Source organism: Belonocnema kinseyi, chromosome 9, assembly GCF_010883055.1.
Source record: "Belonocnema kinseyi isolate 2016_QV_RU_SX_M_011 chromosome 9, B_treatae_v1, whole genome shotgun sequence".
NCBI classification, from domain to species: domain Eukaryota; kingdom Metazoa; phylum Arthropoda; class Insecta; order Hymenoptera; family Cynipidae; genus Belonocnema; species Belonocnema kinseyi.
In genome coordinates, this window is record NC_046665.1 from 39,805,829 (window position 1) to 39,816,942 (window position 11,114).

General features: G+C 33.6%; 1 protein-coding gene across 1 annotated transcript in view; it reads left to right on the forward strand.

Moving 5' to 3' along the window:
- LOC117180492 (venom carboxylesterase-6-like) overlaps positions 1 to 11,114 on the forward strand; it is a 128,344-nt gene that overhangs the window by 67,534 nt on the left and 49,696 nt on the right. The window contains exon 2 of the mRNA XM_033372990.1: positions 6,537 to 6,657. Within this exon, the coding sequence (XP_033228881.1) occupies positions 6,537 to 6,657 (121 nt within the window). The remainder of the gene's footprint in view (positions 1 to 6,536; positions 6,658 to 11,114) is intronic.

The following is an 11,114-nucleotide window of genomic DNA, read 5'->3' on the forward strand; positions in this document are numbered from 1 at the left end:
AAACTAATACGTCCAAGAAAGGCAATTTTCCGTTTTGTTCTATTTCCATGGTGAACTGGATATTAGGATGTAATTGATTGATAAAATCGAAAAACTTATTTATTTCATCTCGTCCATGTCGCCAGATGACAAATGTGTCATCAACGTAACGGAGCCAGAATTCTGTTTTAAGTTTGGCTTGGTTAAAGATTTTAGTTTCTAGATGTTCCATAAAAACATTGGCTATTACAGGTGAGATAGGGGATCCCATTGCTGCCCCTGAGGTTTGTTCGTAGAATTGGTTATTGAACAAAAAGTAAGTATTATTGAGACATTGCTCTATCAAAGGTAGAAGCTCGGAAGGGAAGTTTGTAAAAGATTTAATAATATTAATTGTATCTGAGATTGGCACTTTTGTAAAAAGACTTGATTGGTCAATCAAATTCGACCAGTCCCCACGGTGGGGCGCTCTGGCCAATCACAGGCATCGTAGAAAGTATACCTAAGAACATCATGACCTGATTCCTCAGTTTCAGGTCAACCCTGAAGATGTGAACTGCAATGTTCACGAAACGTCGGCAAATAATTCGTAGTTTTTTACACGAGTGAAAGCCGAAATATCTCTTTTTATCAATATATTTTTTTCTTTTATGATACTTTAATGTACGTCATGTTTCAGTACGTTGCTTTCAATTTTTTCGTATGACTGTTGAATAAATTCTTCAAAATTATAAACAATATAATTGTTTGAAAACTGAAATAAAAAGACCTGGAGATATTTGTGTGATGAATCCAGGGTTTTTCTTTTTTTTTATTTTTAGATAGGACTTTTAGTTTTATTTAGAATAAAGGAATAAGTTTGGAATCGATATGCTGCGCAGTGTATCATAAATTATTGAACGTGGAAGAAACAAAAACAATAGATAGCTTATTATTTATTGATAAGTGAAGGTTCTGAAAGATTTCATACTGATTGAACCTTCTTTTAGTATATGTTTTGCTTATATGTTTGTATAGAAATTTTAAAAACCTCGAAAAATGTTATTAACAATTTAATGGTTTATTAATTTGTATATTGCTAAAATTTAAAAAACACAAAGAGATATTGCTGAAACGAATCGAGGGATGTTTCTAGTTTTTAGCTGGGACTATTACTTTATTTTTAATTCAAGGCACTAGTTTCAGATGCAAATGCATAGCTATCTTGTGGATAGTAAAAACTATGGGTTTCGCAAAGGGAGCATATTTTTTCTAAATTGGAAGAAATCAACAAATTTTAGCAGGAGCACCGAGAGAATGGTGAATATTATATAAATAGAGGTCACCCTGAAAACGTCTTTGAACGAAAATTTCAAGCGCCTCTAATTTTTAATTATTTAGTCATGAAAACTGCATTTTAAAATTCTTTAAATTGTAAATATATGGCCCCATATATGAATACGTGAGATGATTTTTTTTTAGGAATTATAGATTCTATAATTACCTTGCCACTATTTGCTTTTTTGATGAAATTCGAAAATCCAATCAAAATTTCAATTAAATAATATGGCACTATTTAATTAAATTGCAAACAATCCACTTAATCCATTATCAACGAAAATTATAGAAATGCATGATTTAATTTGTCATATGTAGTAAATTAGTCTTTCAATCCCAATTAAAGTAATTAAGCATACCTATCTAATTAGAATTTATAAAACTTGCCGAGACTGAATGTTATAAGACAAGTGATTTTAATGAAAAATTAATGGATATCGAAGATTACCGGTATAATACAATCCCGCTAAGTTGCGTAATGTCTAATGTTCCTTTGTAAATTTAAATAGAAAATGTAATGTTTTCGTTCAATATTTCCATTCACATCAAATTAAAGAAAAATTTGCAATACTCATTTTAAATGTCTTAAATAATAAAGAAAAAAAAAATAGAGGTCTTTCACATTAGAATAATCAGACTATTATGCAACAGCTGGAATGACAATAAAGTTGAAAAGGCAAATAAAAACTATAACCAAATATAATAAAAAAGCTATTAATTTTTCTTATTAGTTTTTTATTTAAATTATTGTATGCGTCTTTGAAGTTAGAATTGGTTTAAATTTTATATTAATAAACTCGTTCAAAAATTTACAAACTGGAACCTAAAACGACAAGAGATTAATTTTATCGACGGAAAACCCCGCAATTATATTGTTGTAGTAGCACTATTTACAAGTCCCAGTAGAATGGGCAATAATTATTTCCTTCACAGATGCATGTTTATGCTTTCCCTTCCAGTGTCCAATGAAACTACCCCTCAGTGAATTTGAAGCTGCTACATGCCCTCGATGCTAGCTCCCCTGTAAAGATAATTCCTTTGTCTTTCAAATTCTGTTAATTCCTATTTAAGAAATATAAATGTCTCTATCAGGCACGTTGGACGAAAAAATTTTTTTCGCAAATTTACATCTCGTCGCGCAGTTGTCCTGTCATTTTTTAATTACACGACCTCAGCTTTTTTGCGAACACACTCTCGTCAATTACATATAATCTGAAGTCCACCTAATGCGTGGTTCTGATTGGTTAATCTTTTATTGTTAATTGGTCGTTAACTATTAACCGTACATAAATTTTTATTATTATTTTCGACTCCATTTTTATAAAGAATTCAAAAATAGAAAAATGTACCTTGAGTACTGAGAAACGCTGGAAACACACACACACACATACATACATACATACATATATATATATATATATATATATATATATCCTCAGGGATGAGGATAGGTATCCTGAAATATTGTACCTCGATTTCTACTTGTAGCATAACCTAGGATAGTTGTAGCGAAAATCTCAAAGGACCCCGCACAGAATGCATGGAAAAATGTCTTTCGGTGGATTTGGTTATAATTTGGTAATTTTGTATGTTATAAGGGCCCAATGAAATATCCATAAAAAGAATTACAAACAAAATGGACAGTTTGAAAGCTATAGGGCGCCAAGTGCTCAAAATCACAGCATAATATATATCCGTATAGCATCAAAAGCAAAATCGACGACAAAATCCGTCCGTCTCATAGAACGCACTTCTTCCAACGAACAAACGCTAAGCACCCAATATTTTTAAACAACTGCAACACTCATTGTTTCGGGGCAGCAACGGTGATAAAATAAGGTCAGTATCAAGTGCGGTAATGCCTATCATTTAGAGAAACAGTTGGCTTGAAACAAGAACATCGTCCTCTTGCCTGTTTTGTTTTTAACAAAGTGAATATATGTTTTACACAAACAGAATTATTTGGCTGCAAGATTAGGTGAGGTCACTCGCATAAGAGAATTGTTTGCTACAAAAGGATTCCTGTTGAGACAAATGAAAATCCTCTCAATCTTAAATTTAAGAAGAAATTCAATTTACGTCAAGAAAGATTCTTTTATTACAAGAGGACATTTCTCTGAGTATATCATGAGAATCGCTCTCTCCTAGCTACGGCCGAAGGCTAAGCGCTCAATATTCTGACTAAAGTGCAAAATTCACAATTTAAAGGCAGCAAAGGTACTTGAATAAGGTCAGTAATGCCAATCACATGAATCGCCTGCTTCTCGCAACGTTCAAACGCAAGGCTTTTAATATTTGACAATAACAACAACACTCACAGTTTCATGGCAGAGAAGATTATTAAATAAGGTCAGTATCAAGTTCGATTATTCGAACCATATATATTTCTCGAACGCTAAGCGTTAAATATTTTAAATCGACTACAACACTCACAGTTTGAGAGCAGCATTGGTTCTAAAATAGGGTCTTAAGCATGTACAATTTTCTGAATCATGTATATCGGCCTATTCTCACAACGGTCGAACGCTAAACGCTCAATATTTTGATTCAACTACAACACTCGCTATATAAGGGCAGCCACAGTTCTAAAATAATGTCTTAATCATGTTTAATTGTCTCAATCATACATATCGACATCTTCTCGCAACAGTCGAACGCTAAACGCTCAATATTAAGAATCAACTACGACACTTACCTTTTCTGGGCTTTAATGTTTTTGAAATATGGTAACAATCATGTGCGCTTGTCTCAATCCTGAATATTGTCCTCTTCTCGCGACGGGGAAGCTTGGAAGGTTTTAGTATAACTGATAGAATTACTGCATTGAGTGTAGAAAGGGTGCAAAGTGAACTTAGTTTGATTGGAGGTAATGCCATTTATATAAATCCCCTGCACTTTATCTTGACCCTATTTTATCACCGTTGCTGCCCGGAAATAGTAATGTGCAGTTAATTCAAAATATTGAGCGCTTTGCGTTCGAACATTATGAGAAGTGGGCGATATATATGATTCGAACAATCGAACCTAATGCTGATCTTATTTAATAACCTTTTCTGTTTTGAAACAGTGAGTGTTGCAGTCATAATTATGTATTGAGCGCTTTGCGTTCGCATGTTGCGTAGAGCGAGCTGTGTGAGGCGGACGTAATGTTTACCACATTTTAATGCGTAATACTGATTTGTTCGTCGTTTTTGCTTTTAATGCTATATGGATATATCTTGTCCTCTAATTTCAGGCGCTTGGCGCCGTATAGCATTTAAACTGTCCATGTTTTGCGTGGATATTTCATTAGGCCCTTATAATCTACAAAATTACCAAGTTTTAACCAAATCCACCGAAAGACATTTTCCCATGCATTCTGTGCGAGTTCCTTTATACAAATTAGTCTTTAAAATCTTATCATAAATTGAAGCCCAAAAAACTTTTTAAAAAATGTTACGGGTTCTCGAGATACGACTAAAAATGCCCAAGCGTCCAAGCGTGTCTGCACCGAATTTCAGTCGCTTTAGCAGCAAGTCTGGCCGTATGCGCTGCTCGCCGACTGAGACACGCCGCAAACACGCTTGGACATTTATTGTGATATCTTGGGAACCCATCAGTGTTTTTCAAGTTTATTGGCTTAAATTGAACATGAGACAAAACAGACTACGTCCTGTCAGTTTCAGTCTTCTCCCTTAAGTATCACAATTCACCACACGATCAGAATTTGAGAAACAAAATCTGAAAAATTCTCGGCGACCACCGCACTCGCGGCAGACAGCAGTAATCGCTGACTGAAACTTGACATTAGATGCTTGAACATTTTTAGTCGTATCGGGAGAACCCGTGAAGATTTTTTTAAGTTTTATCTACTTAAATTAAAGATAAGACTTCAAAGACTAATTTGTATTAACTTGTCATTTTTGCTACAATAATCATAGGTCATACGACAAGTTGAAGCCACGTTAAACAATTCGAGAATTTTTTTCACATTTTCTTAAAACTTCTCACGCATTATATCTCTCAAAAATTTCAAAAATATCCGTATTAAGGTTCATTTGACGCGAAATTTAATGAGGTTAACAAACAGTTTGTAACAAGTTTCTGACTCAATTTTTGAACGACTCAGCAGTTATTTTTAATAGTACTTTCGCTGATCGTGCTAACAACTTCCGACGGTATATCGTATTTTTGCGTCGTTAATTTTCATCCACAATTTGTATTGTTGCACCTGCATAACGTGGACGTTACTATAATGAAGAAAGTAATAACTTCATGGCTTTAAAAATCTTTGGGGAAAATGTGCACTTATTGTTTCTTTTTCCCGTCCCAAACATTTTTTTAACTAAAAAATGTCATAAAATATGTGTGAGGATATAATATAATTTTTAGTATTTAACCGAAATTCTGCTTAAATTTTCTGATAATAAAACATGAAATGTTTTTATATATGAGTTAGATTCAATTAAACAATTGATTTTTCTAATATTGCGCGTATAATACAAATTAATTCCAATAAAAATATATAGAAAATTTTCTTTTACTTAATCTTCTAAAGATAAATTTTTGGCAATTAATAGAGGCACTGTCTAATATTAGGGAATTTTCCTTAAGACTAACTAGCCACATATATCTTCACTATCAGGGCAAATTTTTCTAATAATATAATAGTTTATAATTGTTTGCATGGTAACCGACAATCTGCACAGAAGAGATATGCTGTCGCTATTTTAACTGAAAATCCCGCAACCATAGCGGAATTTTTTCTGCGTGTAAAAGATTGAATGCAGCCAGACATCTAATAAATTTTAAATTCTGCAAGCTCATTGGAAATAACAAAAAGAGTTTTCCTTGTTTGAATCATCAAACATACATCTGGTGTCTAAAATTTAAATTATGCAGAAGATTACACGGTGATAACCAGACAATATTTTCAGAGTAGGGGATTTGCAGCTGACACAAGAGCACACACTCAGAAAAGAATCGGTATATTATAATTATAATTATAATTCAATAATTTGGACCAGGCGGGACGGGAGGATCAGACCCTGATGCTGAAGTCACAGAAAAATAGATATTTTCAAGGTTTTCATACATTTTTGCGTCACATGTGAGATAAGGAATCCCTCGCTCAACTATATAAACGCATAATTTCATCAGCCTTATTGTAACATAAATGAAGATGGAGTCGGAAATAATCAGTTTTCTGTTTAATTTATTAACGCTGCACCTCCTGTGCAGCATTTTTTTTGTAAATACAGAACCTTTAGTGAAAACGTTTCAAGGCATATTGAATGGAACAACTCAGGAATCCAGAAGTGGAAGAAGATATGCGGCATTTCTTGGAATACCGTATGGACAACCACCAATCGGAAATCTCAGGTATGTACCATATATTTGTTTTCGATTCCTATGGAATACTTTCTTGGAATCATTGGATAACTATAAGAATAATTATAATTATCAATTATTTTTATGATCATAAAAGGATTTCAAAATGATAAAAGTTAAAATTTAAAAGGATTCTGAAACTGGCTGGTGAGATTTTTTTTTATTACATTATAAGTAAATTAAAAAGGCAGAATGTGAAAGTGCAATATGGAGGGATGAATAAGAATAGATAGAAAAGGAATTAGCGCTTAGAAGGCTCTAGATGACTTCATGATAGGCTCGAGCTGTCTCTTTGGGAATGTCTGGAGGCCTTTGTAATTGTCCTGTGGGAGTAACTGCCATACATGAAAATGACCTCAGCATGTTTTTATCGCTAGGATATGTCTTCGAAATTAAGAACAAGTAATGGCTTCAAACTTCCGAGAGCACGGACCACAAAGACAATTATTTTACCTAAATATTCAGGATGCAGTGGCCTGAGTTCATTTCTAAGGTCTCAATACCTCTCAGCCTTTTCCTTCATCTTGACTATGAATGTTATTCTCCGCCGGAGACGAGAATTCAATCCTGAACATAGTTAGTTTCTCGAAGTCTAAGAGAACGATGTCAGGTCCCAAGTGTACAATATAAACAGTAATACAAGATGATGGATTTTAAATGTAGATGAATTTCATTTTTGCATTAGATTAAGTAAGTCACTAAATTCCAACCAGATATCTAATATCTGATATATCTGATATCTGATATATGAGTAATATGATAATTAACTGACAGGTATGTTGAGTTTTGGGATGATTTTCATTCGCGTGCTCTGAAATTCAATTTGTGCTGGCAGAAAGGCGTGCGCGAACTCGATGCGGCGATGCGCAAACACTTAAAAGGATTTCGGCGATTTTTCAAGAAGAGCCAAGAGATCAACACTGAGCTCATGATAGTTGTTTCGTCAACGTTTCCTATTTTTATATATGTGCTCAGATCTTTAACGGATTTTGAGTATGAATAGAATAATGGCACATGTGATAATAAAAGATATGAAAAAGGATTGAAGATTGACGTTCTGTATCTGGTAGCTTGAAATGGATATAAGAGCCTCGTTTAGTATCATTAAGTTCTTTTTTCCTTCTACTAATCTCATCGACTTGAAAGATAAAATAACTTGATTTATTAGGCATAAATGAATGATTTATTCAGTTCTCACATTTAATAAAATTTATTTCCTAAAATTATTCAACTTTTAATTTTATATTCATTTTATGTTCCTAATAACTGAACGACGGCGCATAAATTTTATGAATTTCAGCAATCAGCTGACTTAAATTAACCTATTAGTTTCATTTCACATACACGCGTTTACGGGAAGGCAACAATCTTTCTGTTTTAAATTAACCTGTAAAGTACATTTCACGTCCATAAAGAAGCTGACTTTCAACCAAGCGCGTTACTTAAAGTCATGTTATCATCATCAGTTGACTTTCAACTGGCGAATGATCCTTTTGGTTACATCTGAAAGTCAACCGCCTTTTTCTACTGAAATTCAGATTCTTGTATTACTGTGTAGATATAGACTTATAACGTGGTGGCACAGTGGGCTTTCTAGTGAAATGTAATTTCTTAGTTATTATATTTTAATGTGCCTTGCTTTAGAAAATTTCATAAATACTTTTTGCGTTGAGTGACAGAAAATTGGAGTAATTTTTCGTATAATTCTCGAAACCAATTCTGTACTATATACCATATCGTACAGTCTAGCATGGATATTTTTGTACAGGTAAATAGGTAGAATGGCCCTCCCCTGCTACGTGCAGTCGCTTACCGAACAGTATGTAACTTATGCCATGAGCACGGTAATTTTGTTTACGGGTAACTATGGTTTATCCAATCATATTAAGGTACTTTCTAACATACAGAATGTAACTTGTTTGTTAGGTTCCTAATAAAAGGGGCGACCGTATATACCATGTTATACCTACATTTTGTATAATTTTATACCATGGACAGGGTTATTATTTCAATCCAGTTGACGAAATACTTAAATCAAAAATTTGATAATTTAACATGTCTTTTGATTATTTATTCTTCTGACAATAGAAATATGGTTTCATTGATATATGATACATTCCATATTGTAGGCAAGCTACTTTATCAGGTTTCAGACTGATTTTCAGTAGTGGCATGATCTGCTTTCGAATTAGACTCCATTTTTCGACAAGCGGATTACCGTTTTCAAGAAGAAAAATATTGAATTCAATGTTTCTCTGTAAATAAAACATCAACAAAAAATCTAATGGAGACAAAGCTTAAATTAAAATTTGGAAAATATGTATAACTTCCATTTTTTATAATTACCAATCCCGAGCCTTCAAATAAACCCAAACACTTATACTTCTTAAAGTAATCAGAGGCTTGTAATCACTTCTTGGTCCACTTTTCTACAACTGTATTCCACAGTTTTATATACTGTTCGAACCAACCTAAGTGTTCTTCTGATTCGTATGTGGAGAAAGAAAACAAATTTTATTGATATGCCTGTCTATATCAATACAAAGGTTCTTTTAAAGGAAACAGGGAGATCTCTGATGAGGCGCTATGGGTCAGCGACAAATTGTTGATTTTCTTTCATCTACCCTTGCCGCCTGAAACGAAAATCTTTGGATACTAAAGGGCCCAAGTAGAGAGCTCTACAAGGTGACTTTGTAAAATTCTTTGGCGGGGTTCTTTGCTTGAGGGATTAATCAGTCACCTGGGTAAGAGCGGTGTTGTGGTGCAAACGTGTTATTTAAAAAATTAACGCAGGAATTCTAAATTATTTTAAAATCTATCACCCCCTACCCTTCCCTTATCTTATAATATGAACTACATGATAAAACTGAGTGATTTACGCTCAGCTCGAAAGGGATATGACATAATAGTATAATGTAGTTTGTAGCATAGCACGGGACGCATTCTGTCTTGTCCAGCCAAACTTCTTATTTAGTTGATGCAAGGAAGCATTCATATATTATGTGTCGCTCTGAACGGGAAAGGGAGTCTGCCCTAACGTCACATAGTATCACATAGAAGGTGGCCTCAATGGGTTTGTAACACGTAACGCTTTTCTGATCTAAAAATATTTAAATGCGTGTCGATATATTAAACACCAAGATTATTGACACAAACAATTTTAGTTTGCAGTCTAAGTTAATGTTTGAATTATATAAATAAAGGATCCTCGGTCTAAACATGTTAACTGACATTTTAGAAATTTTACAAGGCGAAGGAAAATCGTTGTTATTTCTGCAATTTTCAATATTTTTTAATCTGCAAAATGTTTTTTGTTCGTTTACTTAAGAAAAATGATTCACGTTAATTTTATAACATTTAAATCAAAATTAAACCTTATATGATAATTGAAAGCTCTTCATATGTTATCTACAAGTGCTCCACCATTCTAAACCTGTTATCTGTAGAGTTCTACAACTGGTTTTCTATTGTTTCCCCGGGCTTGCATTTTTCCGCGTTGTTTTTCAAGCTGCGAGCAAGTTTTATATGTCGAAATATTTGAAATTGCTAACGGAACCCAGATGTGCTTACAAAACTTTTAAATAGTTTATTGCAAAAAATTTGCTTAGTGTTAATAATCGAAAAGCGTCACTCACCTTCGTCTTTACGTTGATCTGTAGACAACAGCGTCAAAGATGACGTGAAAGTAGCCACAAAAAAATTTCGACATACACATATACCAAACTGTACACACTCACATGTGTGCCACTTGCCTATTCTACGAGTAAACTGAACCGATGTCAGAAAAAGTATGAATTTTCCATAAGACTCCATCAGCAGTTAAGAGGTTTAGTTCGCGAACCTATGTTCTAGATACCGAAACGCGATTTTCGAAAATCCATTTTAAAAAATCTAAAAGTAATTCGCCGTTTCGCTTGCGGGATGTTAACTGCGTATAAAAAATGTGCCATGAAATAAGAAAAAAATCAATTTCGGAAAAAATGTGAGTCAACAGGTTTAGATCGCGGATCCATCAAATGTTTTAGAATAAAAAAAATGTTTAAATAATTTAATTTAAAATATTCCCATAATAGTATCAAACAGTTTTGGCTCATTATCAATTATTCGATTGACGATTATATAAAATTACATTTAGATTTTATATTTAACAGTAGAAGAGAGTCAGCCTCAGTTTCACATAAGACTTTGAGGGGGATTCACCGAAATGTCACAATTGATTAGAAGAGGAAGAGGTTAGTCAAAAATCACTAAAAATAGAATCATGTAATATGTGAACGCTTCCCAAGCGCGTTTCCTATTTTGATTTATTGTCAGTTTTACCCTTTAATTTGAATCTTTAATATATGTATATCACGGTTGTGAGACGTGGTTGTGGCTGAAATTTTACCGCGATTTCGCTGGAAGCGGGTGCAATTTTTCAGATTAGCACCCGCTCCCGGCGAAATCCT